The sequence below is a fragment of the Corvus cornix genome, chromosome 19, assembly GCF_000738735.6.
Source record: "Corvus cornix cornix isolate S_Up_H32 chromosome 19, ASM73873v5, whole genome shotgun sequence".
NCBI lineage: Eukaryota > Metazoa > Chordata > Aves > Passeriformes > Corvidae > Corvus > Corvus cornix.
In genome coordinates, this window is record NC_046348.1 from 9,843,228 (window position 1) to 9,862,203 (window position 18,976).

Sequence of the window (18,976 nt, forward strand, 5' to 3'; positions counted from 1 at the left end):
AATAATAAATTCATGTGGTCACTTTTCCAGTGCTTAACCTCACATTTCAGCCACAGGATAAATGATCAATTAAAACATTGCATAAGGAGGATATAAAACTGTTCAAATTTTGCATGAAAATTGTAGTGCAAATAAAAGCAATGACTAGAAATGCAAGAAGCTTAAAAAATGGTGTAATCCCAGGCCATGGGTGTCTTAATCCACACTCTGGGCATGCTGCTCACACCACCCGCTGAATGGCTGGAGAATAATTGGAATCCTGAAAAAAACCACCCTTTAATCTCTAAGTAGATCAATCAAATTAATAAAGGCACTCTAATATTTGTTTACCAAATGCATGAGTGAAGCAAATGAGAAGGTCATCCTGCAATTTGCTGTGAAAAACCACAATGCTGTGCATAAAATTACCTTGTAACAAAATCCTTTAAAAGATAAAATTAACCTTTCTGAGCACATGCCTGGGAGCTGGAATACTTCTCTGCAGTTAATTGGCACTTCTGCATCATTTAGGATCCGTGACTGTAACACCAGAGGTGTGGGTTCCACCCCTTCCAGTGAATCCCGTGGGGAAGAGAAGCAAGAAAAGGGGTGATTTGGAGAATTACAGGAGTCATGAGCCCCTGGTTTTTAGTAAGTTCAGCTGGACTGTGTGTGCATGTGAGAAGTCACTGTTTGCAGCTCCTAATGTGCTTAAGATTTAGCTGGAGCTACGAGCCAGGAGCTGCTGTGGCTCGGAGAACACGTGGCCAAGCTTTGGACTTTCAGGTAATCCCTGTAATCTTCCAAGGAAAAGCACTTTAGGAACTGTATTTTAATCCACCTGTTTAAATTAGGAAAAGATCCTGATAGCTCTTGGGATTGTTGCTATCAACAATGCCAGAGTTCAAACAGGTGAATCCACCTCTATCCACGTCCTCTGCCAAGCAGTAAAATACTGAGGATATAAATTCCCTAGGATGTCAGGCTCTGGGCATCACAGGACATCACCAAAATACCTGGGTAGGTTTAAAATGTGCAAAAGGTGTGTAAAAAGGGACTGGTCATTTATAATACCTGCCTTGCAGGGAATGCCAGTGAGCTGGAGATGGGTATTTCTAGCAGAAACCAAGTAATCCAGGCCTTACTTATAAGTAGGTGTTTACTGGGAAGGAAAAACCTTTTGTGGCCACAGCTGCAGTGCAAGGAGGAAGCCACAAATTAAAATGCTCAGTGGAAACCTCCCCATGGTAATGATCTGCTCAGTGATGCTTGGTGTGGTGTGCTGATCCTGAGAACTGAAGGCTCCTTGGATAAGCACTGAGTTAAAGGGATCCACTGTGTAAGTCAGTATAAAGCACACACAGATGGGTGATTCCCTAAAAATGTGAATTTTTCCCTGATTAAAGGAAGTCATTTTGCACATTGTATCTCCTGCAACACAAGCACACAAACCCCACAAGGAATTTAATGGCAGGGAGATTTTCCTGCCTTCTATTTGTGTCTGTTCTGCACCTCTGGCTGCTCCTCTTTTTCCCAGCTCCTCTGCAGACCCTTCCCCCATGGGATGCTCCTGCTCTAAAGGGCCACCCCTCAGAACATCCCTGCCTGTCCCCCTCACCCAGCTATGTCCAAAGCTCTCCAGCTCCTACCAGGCTGTCTGGAAGCAGTGGAGCTTTTCCTGGCAATCCAGAGCAGGAAAAGCTGTTTAGTCTGTGGCAGGAACCAAAACAAACTCAGGCATTTCCAAATGCAGAGAGAAGGGGGAACAGTTTAGTTGTTTCTGTGTTGCTGCACTGTGTGGTTTGGAATTGTGAGCATTAAAAGCAATTGCAGGGATATTGAAAAACAAGACACACATCCATGTGATTCTGGCTTTGTAAATGGCTTATTTGGATTTTACTGAAATTGCCTTACTGGAGATGTCCACAGACACCCAGGATATCACCTACACCATTAAGGTACTAAGTCAGACACCACTGTGTTTGTGCATAAATAACAGTTTTCTTACAGGGTTTTAAACTGGATTTCACAAACAAGTTCATTTCCATTTTCCAAGAGAAGAAACACAAACTGTCAAGTCAGGACCCCCTGCAAAGTCTCTTTAAATATGACATTTGTTTTAGTAACCAGGCAGCTTATTTGGGTCTTACCGTTAAAGCAGCCAGGGACATGAAGCTGATCAGGTTGTTCCACACTTTATCAATATCCTTCAGCAGCTTCTGGAGCTTCTCACTGCAAACAGCAGTTGCTTTGATGCCCAGCTCCACCCTCTTTGTTACTCTGTAGACTTCAACAACCCCTGTGGATGTAAAACAGGGGAGGATTGCAGAGAATTCACTGGATGCCAAGCCTTGAACTCAGAAATGGCAAACCCGGATGTGGCACAGGAAGGGTGGCCATGGAGGGTTAGTTCAAAGCTGGAGTCACATTTGTTTGGCAGAAGAGTTTTTCATTATTTAGGTGCAGGCAAAGATTAAGATAAAAAGTAATGCCATTTGGGGAGGAGTGATTCTATATTCCTGGTTTTTAGAGAAGAACTCCCAAGTGTAAAACACGTGGAAAATTAAAACATACCCAGTAAATATTCCATGCCTTGAGCAGACTGGATAACTTCAGTGCAAACAGATGAACTGCTTATTCCATTTAAGGTGTCGTTTGCTTTCTTTATGACCTGGTGGAAATGAATTTCATAAAATGATGGGGTTTCTATCTTTAAATAATCATTACAAACAAGATTGCCCCCAGCAGAAACTGGAGGCAAATTAAACAAGAAATGATTGCCACACTCCACCACATGTTTTTATATACTCCTGTTGAAGTAGATCAGGGGCAAGTATGAACATTTAAAACCTTAATGTATTCCCCCCAATATTCTCATTACCAAAGTAAGAGTTTCAAGAGCATGCATGCCTTGCTATCTAGTTTAATAAGAGCATTCACAGTTTGGGCTCTCTAATACTCCAATGCAAAGAAGAAATGTTAAGGAGCACTGATCTGGCTGTGAAATCTCTGGCAGCAGCACATGAATGGTCCCTGGGCCCAGCACATCAACAATTCTGTTTCTCAGGAAGCCCTGAGGAGCCAGGCACTGGTACCAGTGCCCTGAACAGCACAATACTGGGCAGCCAAACACGGGACCACCCAACTAACCAGAGAGCTGGAATATTTAGGGAAAAGCCAAACTAATCCCCAGTGACAGAGAGATTAGTGTAGGGTGCTTAGCTGAGGAGGTGGCAGCTTTTGGTTTAAAAACTGTAATTCCCAGGGCTGATTCCCACACTTTCTCTGCCTGTTGGTCTCAAACACTAGGTGAGCTGGTTCCTGCAGGGAGGAGGGAAGGATTTGGAGGAGGAGGAGGAGGTGCCACACTCACCTGCAGGGCGCTCTCCAGGCACCTCTGCCACTCATAGGCGTACCTCTCACTCTCCTAGTGCAAAGGAAAGGACAGGCTCAGTCTTGTTCCTACACACATTTCCCTCCCTTTCTCCTACACAACAGAGACACAGCAGACAGGTATTTTAAAAGCCTATTTGCAGATTAGCTCTGTGAACTTTTAACAGATCTGTTCCTAATCTCTCCCCGTTCTTTCAAGATTTTCTAAGCACCTTAACTCTAAAATTTGATTTCTGGAAGTCAGAAGGAGTTTCAAAAGAAAGAACATATAGGAGTGGGTAAAAGGTTTCACTGCACACACCTCCTCCTGACACATTTGTTACAGTCTGCTGTTCTAGCAGTGGGGATTAGCAGAATTTAATCTGAGTCCTTTTCCCATTTCTTCTCAGGATGAGCTGGAGAAATAACTAGCAGGCAGCCAAAAAGTGATTCCATTTCCCAAAGCAAACGGTCTCAGTGCCAAAGCTGGGATTAGATTTAAACTGTAACTAATTTCCAGTCATAAGCTTAGGCTTCAAGGTCAAGTGATTCTGTGTTTCAGACAAGAGCCTTTTCCCACTTCCCTTTAGAGACGTGAGAGAAGAAACTTCCAGGTTCCACTCACAACATCCAACTGCACCTGGACACCATCTCACAGTCACACCCATATTTAAATAGGTAAAGCCCCAAAAAGCTGGATACAGAACCCCCTTGATGTCAGTGCCAGCTCAGCTGTGTTGCAGACAGTTCCTTACCTCCACCTCCCCAGTCAGGTCCTTGTACTTGTCCCTGATCACGGGCAGTGCCGGCTTCTCGCTCAGAGTGTTCGACCGGTCCCTGAACGGCTGCTCCAGAGCTGGCAGAGGTGAGGAGCGACTGATTTCTCTGTCCCCCAGGCTCAGGCTCCTCTTATGAGACCCTAAAAAGTCAGGTTATAAAAAGTTATTCCTTTACTCTAAAGACCCAGGCTATTTAAAATGAATGAAGTGGCAGCAAGGGTTGTCCCATTCCTCCAGAAGAACAAATATTTCTCTTTACTCAGTGACTGCTGCAGATTTCCCCAGTGCCTCAATTCTTACAGGTTTTTGGCACAACAAATATTTTCCTTGTAGAAAAAGACCTGCTCCAAATGCCACAGAAATCAATGAGAAGATTCAGGTCGTTTCCAGCAGCCTTTAGAACAATCGCCATTAGCTAATTTACAACTGAATTAGGAAAATCAGCCTTTGATAAGCACATGCATCATGAGGTTCCTCCACCACGGGCAGGCTTACCTTGCACAGACAGGTCAAAGGTAGCCAGCTCACTCCTGATCATCTCCTCACTGGACTTCACTTTGCCTTGCGAAGTTGCCACCAAGAAGTCAAACTTGCTGATTTTTGGTTTTTCACTTTGGAACTCTCCAAAGTCATCTGTGGCCTCTCTCCGCAGCTCAGAGGAGACTCCAGTGAGGAAATCAGTGCCCAGGGCTGAGTCAGCTGCTGCTGCATCTTGAGCTTCCGAGGGAGGTCTGGCGAAATCCCCGAAGTCTCCGATGTCGTCGTCGCTCGGAGCGCTGGGGACCAGCCCGGAGTCTTTGAAGTTCGCAAAGGCTGCAAAGGAAACATCCTGCAAAGCATCCTCGCTGGAAAAGGTTGTCACTTTGGAAACTGTTGTCATGGTGATGTTTTCTGAGCTGCCAAACAAGGTCTCCTTCTTCTGGAGGACAGAGGTGGCCGCGGAGGAGCCGCTCCCCGAGGGCTGGGCGAAGCAGGAGAGCTTCCTGCCCTGCTGGACGTCGTCCTTGTCGGAGCTGGACCAGTCGTAGCTCGCCAGGCTGCTGACTGCAGAGCCACTGTGACAGCTTCCAAACGGGCCACCCTTTAAGTCATCCACATCTGAAACAAACCCCCACAATTAGGAGCTGAAGTTCAAACGTTAAACTCTCTACGCCGCCTAAGAACAACTTGCTGAGAGTCTGGAGGAGCTGCAAGAACAAACACAGTGAATTGTTGTCTCACTGAGGATTGAACTGGAGTTTGCACAAAAATAAGTTGGAAAATACCTGGGCATTAAATACAAAAATTTCTCTGTTCAATGAATGTAAGCCTTGACCTCTGAATGCTGTCTTAACATTTTAAGCTGAAAGTCACCATATCACTATGGTAGTGAAGAAACACTAAAAAAAAATCAGTTTCTGTCCAGTCCAGGCTGCACAGATCACCAGTTGAGTTTTCTGGCTGCAGAATCTACAATCAAAATATAAATGTTACAACTCAAACACCTTTAATGCGTTATTACATCTTATCAAATCCAACCACACAGAAGACTGGGCCGACTTTTCTATTCCTGTGATAAAGTATTAATTTAATTTTATATTCATGCTTTGATACAAATAACATATAAAAACGTGCTGCAAGAATCTAAAGAAGCCTAGAAATCCTGTGTGAGCTTATCAGGGCTCCTGCAGTGCCGCATGGCCGACTCGTCAAACTTCCAGGTGCCAGCACTGACAGGGATATTGCGGAGATCATGTTTTAACTGAATAAATAGTTTGTAAAAGCTAAGTCTAGAGAAAATCCAATTATTTTGCAGAAAGCTCCAAACATTTATACCCACCTGGCGATTACATGGCCCAATAGGTTCTTCTCCCTGCCAGGGGCAGGTGTGAGATCAGAGCCTGCAGTGCCCGGGGGCTCTGGCTGCTCCCACCCAACTGATCTTTCACTTCCAGACTGAGCCTGATCCCCAGCGAAGGCACACAGAGCCAGGGGCTGGGCAGTTCTCATTAGAGCATGAACCCCCTCTCCCCAGCAAACCAGCCCTGCTATCCTACATTTGGCATTTGTTTTCCAGCAGGAAGAACTGTCAGTTTGGATCAGAGACGCGGCCGCTGCGCAGCGCCTGGGGTCCAGCGGCTCCAGGGACAGCAAACCCAGACCACAAAATGTTTTCCCTGAGCCTCACTGGAGCTGAGATCCTGGTGCTGAACAGCACAGGCAGAACGGGCTGGCACAGTGGGGTTTAACACAGCCACGGTGGGAACAAGCTGACTTCCCAGCTGTCCTCGTTATTCAATCCAGCCACACCAGCCCGAGGATTAAACCATTCTAACAAACCATTTCTGCCTTGGTTTATTCATCTCACTGCAAGGGGAGAGCAGGCCAGGCTCCAGGCTGCTTCCCAGGCATGACCCACATACATGGCTAATGAAAAACCTAGCAAACACACAACACAGGGATGGAGTTTAATGGCCACTGCCACGGGTCAGCCAGGCACAGTGTGTCATCCATCAGCTCCTCCCCTGGGCCTTCCTGCAGTTGCCACTTAGCCCACGACAGCATCCCAAATCCAGACCTGAGCCCCCTGTACACAGACAAGATTTCCAAGTGCCACTTGAATTCTGGATGTGCAGAGCAGCAGTTTGCAGAGGGTAAACACCGAGAGATGAAATCACCTGCTCCCGGCACAGAAAGAAGGCTCTGAGGTGAAAGGAGCTGCCCAGAGAGGGGCCGGTGATTTATCACCACAGACCACACCTTGCGCTCTCAAGCTTTTGTTTAAAGAAGGGAAATGAAAGCTTTGCATGAAAGAGAGAGCCAGAACCACCTCCGACACGTGAGCCAGCTGTAATTAATCCTGGGATCCTGGAAATACCAGCAGGTACCAGGCAGGCAACCTCTGTTTTCCCTTCACTTTGTGTTGACTCCAAAACCCAGCGAAGATTTGAGCCTCGCCATTGATCCGATGCTCCCAGGGAGGGAAAGGGAAGAGCCATGATCCCACTCCGAGGATCTACACGCTCACATTCTGTTGGGAGTTATTCCTTTGATAACTGCTAAGATTTTCAGCTGCAAACACATCCTAAAGGACCAGGTCAGGCACTCCTGATCCAATCCTGGCTCAGGATCAGCTGCAGGCTCTGGGGGAATCCTGAACTCCCCTGCAATCAATAGGGCAGGGCAGGGGGGGCAGAACTATAGTTTAATTATTCACAAACTAAGGCTCAGGGTTCTCTGTGTGTGAATTCAGGCAGACATGAAACCTCTGCAGAGGTGCAAGGGCTGAGGTGAAAGGTAATAGTTTGATTCTGTACATTTGATTTTTTCTTTGATAATTCCAGAGGGATCACTCCAGTGAATACACTTTTTCCCAGGAATATTATATTACAGGAGAAGCACTGCGTTCAGAGTCAGTGTTTACAGCTCAAGCAGTCCTAAAACAATTTAGTGAGAAGTATGAAAAATAAGAATGTGGAACCCAAAGTCCAAGCTGCCTGATCATCACCTGGGACCAGCTGCACCCGCACGAGCCAGCCAAGGCAAAGCACTGGCTGCCAAGTTAATATACAGTTAAAGTAATACAGTTAAAATACTGTTTCCCAGTGTTATCTCATCTCCAGAAAAACTTGCCACCCCTGATTTGAGCCAACTATAATAATTTATTTCAACTACCAAGGATTAAGTTATGGCTGGAGGCAAATTACAAGCTGGAGCCTTCAATGTCAACAGTGCAATCATTTAAGGAAAACCCTTGACAGCATTAGTGACTGTCTAAAGAAAACTGAGAAAGACAATTCAGGGACATTGGAATAAATTTAGGGATTTTAGCCAGCATAGGAGGCTTTCAAGTTTTTGTATTTCAGTGGATATTAAATTCTGATGAATAAATATAACTCTGGTGTCACGTTTTGGTTGTTAGGGTGACACAGGTGGTGGCTGTGGAGCTCTGTTCCCAGCAGAACAGCATCAGTGCTGTTACCCTGGGCACATCCCCTGCAGCCTGAGCAGGAATCCAGAGCCTGGATGGGGACAGGCACCACCTGCTCACTGCTTCCAGTGGGTCTCCACCTGATAAAAGGAGATGAAACTGGAAGAAAACGGAGTTTCATGCACTGCTGCTATCAGTGTCATGCCTGTCAGCAACCAGAAAAATCCAAAGCCCATTTCTCAGCTGGGGAAGCCTGGAACAGTTAATAAGAAGGGAATTATTCCCATCTGCTTTCCCTAAAGAATGGCCGTAGCTAAGATGGAAACCATCAAGAATGCTGACTGCAAGATAAATAAAAATGAAGAAAATAGAAGAGAAAAGCCTCCAAACCTCGTGGAATTACAGGATTTGCTAATTATTTGGAAATGATCATGATAAACGACATTTCACAGCAAAACAAAGCCCCTGAGCTGACACCGGGAGCTCAGTCCCACAGAGGCCCTTGGGAAGGCCACGGCAAACACATCCACACCCTCCCTGCCAGAGGCCTTCCCGGGATAAACCAGGGTGGGTAAGCTCTGCTGTGTACAGAATTAACCCAAGTGAGGGCAAGGGAGTGAATCTGACTGTCAAGTCTGGACAAAAACGTAATAAATACAGTCATGAACGTTCCTCTCCCTCCTCCAGGAATGACTGGCTGAACAAACACAAACAGCATGAGCCCTGCAGAATTAGGTCTCAGCTTTATGTTCAAAGCTTTGGTTTAAAAAGCTTTAGGGCTGGGCACGACCAACTGATCCTCCAGATTCAAGCAGGGGTGTTGTGGTTTTCTGCCTTTTTCTTTTTTTTTCCTTTTAAAAACTCTCCGGCTCGGTGTAAAGAAGAAAAGCCACATTCTGCTTCCTGGGCTGGTTTTTGTTCTTGTGGCAATTCCAAAACCCCACAACATTTTAACCATTCCACATCTCAATTATTTTTAGCTTTTTACCTTGTCTGCTAATTTGATGATAATCCCAAGCTGTCAGTGGCTCAGGATTTGGAGGAATTTGAAGTGGCATAATTGCGTGCCACAAATTTGCAGTTGTCATTTATGTTTGAAAGTTTCAATATTTAGAAGGCAGAACTTCCCAAATGGAAAATTTACTTTGGGGCTCTGGTTAACTCACACTGGATTAGCTAAATAAATATCAGAATATTATTTAGTGGGCTTCTACTCAATAAAGTCTAGATAGCAACACAGTTTTTTCAGCACCGACTCGCAGAAACAACTCTGCCACCACACATTTCCTCCACTCCATCCCTCTCAAACACAAATTCTTGGAAAAATATTATTTAGGCTGATATGTAAAGATTCAGAAGGTTACAGGGAGCGAGGTCAAAGCGTTGGAAGAGGAGAAAGAAGCTCACCCACACCCTGCTCTGCTAGAGAAAAGCACCCACCAGCTTAAGGGGATACCAGAACCTTAAACTCTGTATTTTTGAGGAAAAAGAGATACATTGCTGGTTTGCAACAAATCACACACATCCCCACGTTTTCAAAATATGCCAAGATAATATTTATTAACACAGCAGGACTTACAGATCACAAAAGATAGTGATACAGAGGAGCTCAGAAGGGAGGTACCAGAGTAAAGCATGCAGGTCAATACTTGCAGAAGAGAGATATCAAAGCAGATCTGAAAAGGCACATTCACACAGGAAATGTTTAGTTGAAATCAGACATTAGAAAAAGCAGCAAAAAAACCTGAAGTTGATTAAAATATACAGAGATCTCCAGTAATGCCAAAGAAAAAGGTGTTTTACAGGTGTGTCAGTGCAGCAGATAACCCTTTGAGAGTGCCCGGGGCAGGGCTCCTCCCGCTGCAACCGGGGCAGGAAGAACAAATTAGGTTCACTCAACAGGAGCAGGTGCTCATTCAAATGCTTTCAACTCGGAGTGAAACGTAAATTTGGTGTAAAAGAAGCAGGCTGGTTCAAACTAACAGCATGCAGCCAGTGCTCAAAGGGTTATACGGAGCAAATGCAAGAGAAATCAGGCAACATTAGTATCATCTACCTTCCACACAGAGAGTTAGACCCCAGTTTAAAGAGACTGTATCCCCTTTGGAGAGAGAAAAACTGGAAACCTGTCATCCCTCAAGAGACCACAGGCCCTGGCATGGGAAGCAAGCCAAGGATTTCTCTCTAATTCCCAGCGTAAGCACCAACCTGCCCATACCTGGAAGCTATAAATGTCAAACCTCACAGCCAAGGGACTGTGTGGGCACACACACCTCTGTGTGGGCACGTCACAAAGTGAAATCATCTCTCAGCACCTCTGTCCTGCTGCTGTTCCACTGGAGATGTGACACAGGGCTTGCACACATGCAGCTCCCCAGGACAAGTCTCCCTTTTCCCAGCAGTGATGTGACAAATGTCCCTTTTTGACATTAGATTTACAGATCGAAGGGAACGATGAGGGGAAAAAAAAAAAATCTGCTTTTTAACTTCATGTAAACTGGAAAAAAAAAAAAGGACTTGACCATCAGCAGTTCACAGCTTGAAATGCATCAAACACACAGAAAGGAACACATGAGCACAGGAATGTTTGTAGCAGAGTGTCCGGAGCACGTCCTGCTACGAAATCCTAACAGTTAAATGGAGCAAAACTCTCCCTTTTGGAATAACATCTAACTTGGCACCATAGGAGAATACAGACTTGGTTAATAAAAATAGCTTCTAATTAATACTTCAGAGTTCAAAAGTTTAGCAACAAGCACATGAAGGGCTAACCCCTTTAAACAAACCAAAAAAAAAAGAGGCTTTCCTGCCACAAACGGCAACTATTCATCACGGATTGCTGTGGCAAAAGCACACATCCTGTAAAGAGCTACAGAAGTCAAACTACCACCAAAAGAGGCTAGAAAAATATTAGGAAAAAGTGCTTTCAAACCCAAAGTAAACATTCAAGAATACACTGTAGGTGCTACGTTTTGACAGCTCACTCAACTTGGAGTTTTCCCAAGCAGTAATATGAAAATTAAATGTCTTTGCTAATAAATTATTCCTGATATTTTGTACCCTGTTAGAGAGTATCTTCCACGTCGAAGTTGCCAACTTAATTCTCTCCCCTACTGAAAAATATCATATAATGCAAAATTACAGTACTGTATATTTTTTCTCTACCCATATCTGCAAAAAATGGAAGAAATATTTCATGTGGAAATAACCAATTCTTGCAGTAAGAGCTTTTACATGTACAGTTTGTATGTTCCCCCTGTTCAGAAAAGCCTTTGACTGCATAAAACTTGTCCTAGAACACAGTAATGGTTCCCATGTTGTTGAAGGCCACAGAACATTTAACTACAGCTTATCTCCTATGTATATATGAAAAGAAAAACCAGGACACTTGGGAAATTTGTTTTATGATATGTGATCAGGTCAGAGATGGTCAGTTCACTCCCTCAGGAATGTTGTCATAAAGGGAAATTAAAGAAGGTGGAAACCTGATAAGGATAAAGTGAAAGTCCCATGGTTTAAATTTAGGTCCAAGAGCTCCCAATCATGAGACCAGCACTTGCAGCCCCCTGGCACAATGATTCCCATGAGGGATTTAACACTGGAAGGTGTGTGAAATACTCTAAAACTGCAGTCCTGCAAAATCCTGGCTACCCAGACTGAGCCCCACTGTAAGGGGAATACACTGGTGTTGGTGATTAGTCAGCTTCTCATTAACAGCCCCAATTAGTGACCCTCGGGAAGCGCCAAGCAGGGGAAGTCCCCAAGCCAAATGCTTTGTGGATTAAAGTGAGACTCTGCCATCACCTTGCTGATATAAATGGAATGATATTGTTTGCACTGGAATATTTTCCACTCGAGTCCCTTTAAATGCCAATAGCGAACAGGTACCAGTATGATGATGTTAAATCTCAAAAATAAACTGGCCTGGAGTTCAAACTGTTGCAGCTATTTATAGTCTTCTAAGACAAAAACTAAAGAGTGCCCTGCTGAGGGGCCGTGGCTGGTGGGGACACACACTGAGGAGTCTTCCACTACTGAAAGACGAGTGCATAATACTGTAATTGAGCACAAAGAACACGGAATCTGCACCACCTACGTTACCAGAGCAATCTAACCAGTTCCTCACCTGCTGCTGGTGGATGCTGGCCACTAACTGTTGGCAAATCCAAAGAGCTATCAGACATGACATGCTTAAGATCTCCTCCCACATCAGCCAGTTTCATGTCAAACTGAACAGACAGCGCATCTTCGGAGTCCTCCTTGCCCACGCTGCTGCCGCCGATGGAAGGCAGATCCAGGGATTTCACCGAAGCAGAGTCTTCTTTGGCCTGCTTGAAAGCTGCCACTTTGTCCACCAGCGACTTCTCGGCGCCGCTGGAAGAAAATTTGTTGGAGTGGAAGTCAGCAAAGTCATCATCGCTCTTCACCGAGGAGAGCGCGCTGTCCTTGGCCTCCTCGAAGCCCGCTCCGGAGCCTTCCAGGGACAGCTGCTTGAAGATGTCGTATTTGGTGGGCGTAGCAGTGGTGGCAGAGCTCTGCCCACCCTTCACTGCGCTGGCAGAGGAGCCAGCCTGAGCACCAGGGCCGGCCTCCAGCTTGAGTGCATTGTATTTGTCATCAGGTTTTTGTTCGGAAAACCCCCCGCTGTTGTTGAAAGCCATAAAATCTGCAAAGTCATCTTGTCCACTGGCTGATGCGCCGTTAGAAAATTCCCCAAAAAGGTTGAACTCTCCAAAGTCATCAGCTAAGCTTGAAGTTTTGCCGGGCGCTGGCTGGGCAGAGGCGGACGGAAGGGGTGGGGGGGGAAAGGAGCCCGGTTTTGAGGTGTTAAATGCAGGTGGGAAGGATGGCTGCTTGTTTTCTCCAGGAGAGGAAAAGAGCTCCAAGTCTGACAGATTCAAAGGGGCCTTGGCTTGTGTTGGCTGTTTTGGCTGAGCGGGCACAGGAGGGAAGGGCGCAGGGAAGGTTTTGTCTTTTGAGGGTGGCTCTAACGGGGAGATGCTGTCGGCGGTTTTGAAATCTGTGAAACCATCGTCGGCTCCCGTGGGCTTGAACTCTGCAAGGTTTTCTCCTGGGAAGAAAAAATAGGGAGAAAACAACAGTTAAACCCTGCACAGCAAATACAGCGCATTCACACCATGCAAGCAAGCAAATTATTTCATGCAATGTCAGAAAGTTTTATGCAAACTGTTTAAATTAAAGACCTCAGGGTGCACACGGAACTGCAAACTCAACTGCCATGAACCACACAAGTGTCAAGGTCAGTGATTCTACTTTTCACTCCAGCAAACACTTAATTCTCTCAAATAGCCTCAAAGTCATATTAAACTCCCTTTACACTGAGTTAATATCAAAACACACTATGACAAATAGATTCAAAAGGAGATCAATGCTGCCTTATTCGGCCTCCACACAAGTTCTTCTCCCCACCTCATCCTCCTCGTGTTTGCCAAGCAATGAATGTAATTTTGAATTTCACTTTTACCAATACAGTATTTGCTTTTTACAGAAGCAGTTCCTCCCTTCCTCCCTCTGAAATACTGCAGCTTTCTCAGGGGGGATCACCAGAGGGCTGAGACAAAACCAACATGAGGAAACAATGTTTTCACTGAAGTTTTATTGAATAGTTTGGTGTACTAATTTTGTAACTTTCTTCTTTTGAACATGAAAACATTGTTTAACCCATTCACCAGCATGTACATACTTGGACTACTGGTAATTTTAAAGTATTGATGCTGACTTTAAGACAAGTGTCCAATAAATAGATTTTTTTCTATTTTAGAAGCACACCACTAGCATTTAATTCTTAAGCTACCACACAGTGTCATACTTTAAATTAGTTTAACCAAGATTAAAAGAAGACTCTTCATAATGGTAGTAAAGGACCACAACTACACCTGACCTTGTATTCCATTCTCCCTCCCCTCCAAACCAATTCATTTGGCTCAGCAACAACACAAAATATTCCTGAAATTGCCACTCATTGATCAAAACTGCAACAGCACAGCAAACTACACTTACTGAAGAATTGCAAACTTTTCCATTAGAAATGTAAGCTGGTGAAAGGGTTAAGAGTGGTCAGACCTTGACAGCAGGCAAATACAGCAACCTTCTCTATTTTAGAACATGTACAGAAAGAGATCAAATGTTATTTCATTTTACTGCAAGCATTTTATCCTGAAGAGGTTCCGAGCATGAGAAGCTCACAAAACACCACAGGGGTTTCACAAATGAATGACTCCTTACTTAAAACAAATTCCAACCACACCACTGCTTTAAAATAAAACTCAGGAGCACCCAGAAGAGATGCCAATCTTCCAGAAATACCATCAGCATATTGTTCCAATAGGATATTGCCCTGTTTTTCCAAGATACTTCCTACCAGGTTTTTTAGAGAAGCAGCACCACCATTATTTTAGAACTGCAGAGATGGAAATTCTGCAGCTCAAAGAGAAATGCTAAAAATGATAATGAAAATATGTTAAACCCCCAGTGCTTACCCAAGTATTTGCTCTCTGCTGGTTGCTCTAATTCCCGGAAAGCGCTGTACTTGTCCCCTCCATCTAGAGAACAGGAGAAAAGAAATACATTTACACAGAGAAATTATGAATTCATACAGTAAATGTTGTATTAATTGCTCTGATTTTTAACTATTAATATCTTATCAATGGCAAAAAGAAGATATATGACATTTTACAATAAATTGCTCATAGTGGTTATGTATTTGTCCTTTTACCTCCAAAAGCAGCTGCACTCTCAGAAGGCTTCTCAGCTGCCATTCCTTTAAATACAGCATATTTATCAGCTGGTGAGAGCGGCTTATTACCTGGGAGTGGCATTAGTAAAGAAGGAACACTAAAAACAAAAGAGATAAAAGCAAAGTTCCTTAATTCATCCATAAGAAATCTACATTTCCAGGTTTTATTTAAAGGAGCCTCTTAAGACTACACAATTTGGTTCCTAAACCTAAGTTATGCCTTAATGAGTGCTTAATCCAGCCCCTGATGTAAATTACCTCAGCTGGAGAAATTCCCACTTTATCTCACCTAATCGTATTTCTTTAGGTCAGAAGTCAATTTGCACCATTCTTGATTCTAATTTCTATCAAAACCATGAACAAAACACTCCAGGGACTATACACCAAGGAATTCTCAGCCCAGGAGAGAACAAGCACACAGACACACCCCAGGAATCACTGCTGCTTCATTTATCCCTTTGAAAATTCCCCCTGATAGAACCAGGTACAGTGAAGAGTTAAAACTGCACGAGATTTTGAGAGCTCCATACTTTCAGCTGATTCTGATTCTATCTCATTACATACTGCAAAATTAAGATAATAAAGTGGGATCACTGTTCAAAGGAAGGAAAGGATAACTTCGAATTTCTGTCAGTGCCAATCAGGGAGTTCAGGCAGATCTCTAGTCAGCAAAATAAGGATTAGTGCACAGTTACACAAGCAAGTCTTTTTGCATAAACACACTCTACTTTATCCAGTAAAACTGCCACAACAACCTAACACCTTGTTAGCAAATGCTGGAAGATTTAGGAGAGAGCTTTGCCTGCCCTCCACACAAGCCCCGTTATCAGACCTTGGCAGCTCCACACAACAACATCCTTTACATATGAATGATGCATTTTACCTCTAGTTTGTGTCATTCACATTGAAAACCTGAATGAATTTCTATTGCATTCTTCAGCCTGGAGCAAGAATCTTTCCAGAGCCATTTAAATCTCCTTATCAGCAGCCTACAAGCAACACACAAATGAAGCACTCGCACACATGTGCTGATGCTGGTCTGTGATGCTTGCAGACAGACAGTGCAATGGCAAAAAAATAGAGCTTATGGTAATATAATTAAATTTCCCATCCCTGCAAAGCAGGCTATTAGATATGCAATCTTGGCAAATGGAATGGTTAATCAGCTGTACTCCACAGATGGCTTTTTTTAAAATAAAGCTCCATAAGCAATTAGATTATAGCTCATTGTACCATTTTGTTCAAAACTGAACGCTTTCACAACTGAATAAAGAGAATTGCTGCAGTGAAAAAGAAATACCATTTTTTGATTTTTTTTTTAATGATCCTCTACTTCCCATTGTGCAATTTACAAACAGTTTTCTGTCAAAACTTTCAGTAACAGATTAGCTTCAGCTGCAAAATGACATCTAACACAAGATATACTTAAATCAGCATCTTCAGATCCATGTGGCACTGACATCCCTGGAAGTGTCCAAGGCCAGGCTGGACAGGGCTTGGAGCAATTTGGTCTAATGGAAGGTGTCCCTGCCCATAGCAGGGGGTGGAACTGATGATCTTCAATGTTCCTTCCAAACCAAAACATTCTGGAATTCTATGCCATCAGCAAAACTGAATTTCTTACACAGAAGCCATTTGCCATGGTGTAACAGAACAATTGGGTTGAGCATCCCCATTTGATGTCACTGCTGAGGAAGCACCTGGTAATCAGGGCTCACATGGAATTCAGAGTTCTCTTTGCCTCTAAGAACAGCCAGTTCCTACCCAGGAAATGTGTCTGGCTACAATTAGACACCTGGGAGGTGCATAAAGAGGAAAGAAGGCTGACATTTTCTAGTCTTTGTAGACCTTGAAAGGTTGATTGTAAACTATCAAAGGGAGGAAACATGTTTATTTATTCTGTTATACAAAACCTGCCTGATCAGGAATTACATCTTGTCTCCCAAAAGAAAAGCCAGGACTGCTGGAGTCTGAATGATGCTTCAATTGAGATTTATAGTCACGTATCAAAAGTTTAGGCACCGACCAGAGACATGACAGAAACACCAAGGATCTGGTACCTGCTCCGGTGCTGTGAACTGGCTGCTTTGGCTGCATCCCCCTGGAAGTCAGTGAAGGAGTCATCCAGGGAGCCAGACTTTGAGGCATCCTGAAACTCCTGGAAGTCATCATCTTCTGGTTTTACTACCTGAGTTACAAACAACACACAAATTGCTATGCTGTTGGCTCCTCAAATTGTCATATAGCATGAAAGCAGCTCGGAGCAGTGTGATTAAGAGGGAAAGCAAGAAGGAAAGGAACCTTTCAACACAAGCATCATCAGCATTTCCACTTTGTCTGCACCTCGCCCTAGTCAAACACACACAGGATTACAGGGAGCAAGAATGAACAACAGGTGAATAAGGAACTTGACTCCTTTCACAATAACTGTGTTATTGATCGTAGCCGTGTCATATTTTAATACAGAACAAATATTAATAATTTGAATAATTTAAAATTAATTGCACCGCAAAAAATATTTTCTGAAGGATGAAGCATGTCTGCAAACAGCAGAATTTGACCCCCACATGATCTACCTTTGTAAACTGAAGGTTTTCAGGGTTCTCAGCTCCTGAAAACTCCTATTTTACCAGCTACTAGTGTCTGTTGTGCAGTTTAACCTAAAATTCCATTTTACGTGCAATACAAAACCCTAACTACAACTAAATCCTCTTTGTAATACAAAACACTTTTGTACCTCTTCTAATACCACCAAGAAGAGCCAAAAAAAAATAAAAGAACGCCCTCCGTGGCACTTCACGTTTTCAGACATCACGTGCTGGATTTCAGCTCTGCTTTTTTGCCATTTACTTCAAACCTGTTATCACCATGCAGGTTTGGAAGTGCCAGGCTAATTCCCTTGCCAGGGAAGGGGGGTTTCCCAGGCAGGGAGCGAGCTCACCTGGCCGGGCGGGTAGGAGGGCAGGAACGCTCCGGAAGGCTGTGCTGCAGCTCCTCCCGCTGGAGCCGGGGCTGGGGCCGGGGCTGGGGCTGGTGCAGGGCCGGGGAGGCTCATGCCCAGCACGGAGGGCCCGATGCTCAGCCCCACGGAGGCCGGGGGGGCGGCGGGCAGCAGCGGGGGCTGGCTCACCCCGCCGGGCAGCGGCACCGGGAACCCGGAGAGGGTGGGGACGGGCGCGGCTGGAAACTGGTTCAGCACGTCGGGGCTCAGGGCAGGGATCCCTCTCTGCAGAGGCAGCAAGCAGACAGACAGTTACACGTGCAGCGTTGATAAAAGGGTGCGTTGTGCTCTCAGCTCCAGCTGGCAGCTTGTGGTACTGAAGCCAGCACCTGGTCAAGCTCCCAGTAAACCTCCCACACCCAAATGCGCCGTCAAGGTCCATGTAAGTGGATCATATTCAATATGCAATTACTGAGGTAGGAAAAGGCCTCCAAGGCCATTGAGTCCAACCTTTGACCCACCCTGTCAGCCAGCCCAGAGCACCCAGTGCCATGTCCAGTCCTTCGCTGGACATCTCCAGGGATGGGGACTCCACCACCTCCCCGGGCAGCCCCTTCCAATTTTTAATAACCCTTTTCATGAAAAACCAGAACTTTAGTTGACGCTAAAGAAAGTACTAACTGAAATGTAAGTGATGAAATTGATAAAATTATGATCCCACTGAAGTTACAAGGGCAGTTTCTCCTCCAGACTTCAACAGAAGCAGCATTTTACTGGACGTGTGCACCACCAGGCACTGGTGCTGACCCACAGGCCAGGGCAGGCTGCTCAGGGAGATGCCAGGCGAGAGCCATACCTGAGCCACTGCTATCATGGCCAGCACGGAGTAGAGCTCCTCCTTGGTGAGCTTCCCCGGGGTGGTGCGGTTGGCCAAAGCCCAGATCTGCCCCAGGGTCTCCCTGGGCAGTCCCGATGACATCAGGATCGGGTAGAGTTTGGCTGTGTCTATTCCAGCAGGAGTCAAAGTGGTTTCTAGGATTTTCTTATACAACTCTGTTGTGAGGGAGGCAGTGTTAGACAGTGACAACTGCTCTTTTCCAATAATATTGCTTTTCTATGTTATTTCATGGTATCGAATCAGCAGCACTCAGTGTAAGGTAAGGCAACAGCATTCTGGCACTGGATTGCATCATCATGTTTCATCTAAATGTGTTATTGGATGGTCTTTACAGACAAGT

The 18,976-nt window shown here is 44.7% G+C and overlaps 1 protein-coding gene across 6 annotated transcripts in view; it reads right to left on the reverse strand.

The window, feature by feature from the left end:
• The window catches only part of SYNRG (synergin gamma), a 37,295-nt gene that overhangs the window by 5,771 nt on the left and 12,548 nt on the right, over nucleotides 1-18,976 (reverse strand). For all 6 annotated transcript variants that reach the window (XM_039563153.1, XM_039563152.1, XM_039563150.1 and 3 more), the window contains 11 exons: nucleotides 18,595-18,791; nucleotides 17,739-18,023; nucleotides 16,858-16,985; nucleotides 14,777-14,895; nucleotides 14,541-14,603; nucleotides 12,167-13,111; nucleotides 4,626-5,228; nucleotides 4,107-4,270; nucleotides 3,353-3,406; nucleotides 2,554-2,650; nucleotides 2,130-2,278 (listed from right to left, as the gene is read on the reverse strand). In XM_039563153.1, the coding sequence (XP_039419087.1) occupies nucleotides 2,130-2,278; nucleotides 2,554-2,650; nucleotides 3,353-3,406; nucleotides 4,107-4,270; nucleotides 4,626-5,228; nucleotides 12,167-13,111; nucleotides 14,541-14,603; nucleotides 14,777-14,895; nucleotides 16,858-16,985; nucleotides 17,739-18,023; nucleotides 18,595-18,791 (2,804 nt within the window). The remainder of the gene's footprint in view (nucleotides 1-2,129; nucleotides 2,279-2,553; nucleotides 2,651-3,352; nucleotides 3,407-4,106; nucleotides 4,271-4,625; nucleotides 5,229-12,166; nucleotides 13,112-14,540; nucleotides 14,604-14,776; nucleotides 14,896-16,857; nucleotides 16,986-17,738; nucleotides 18,024-18,594; nucleotides 18,792-18,976) is intronic.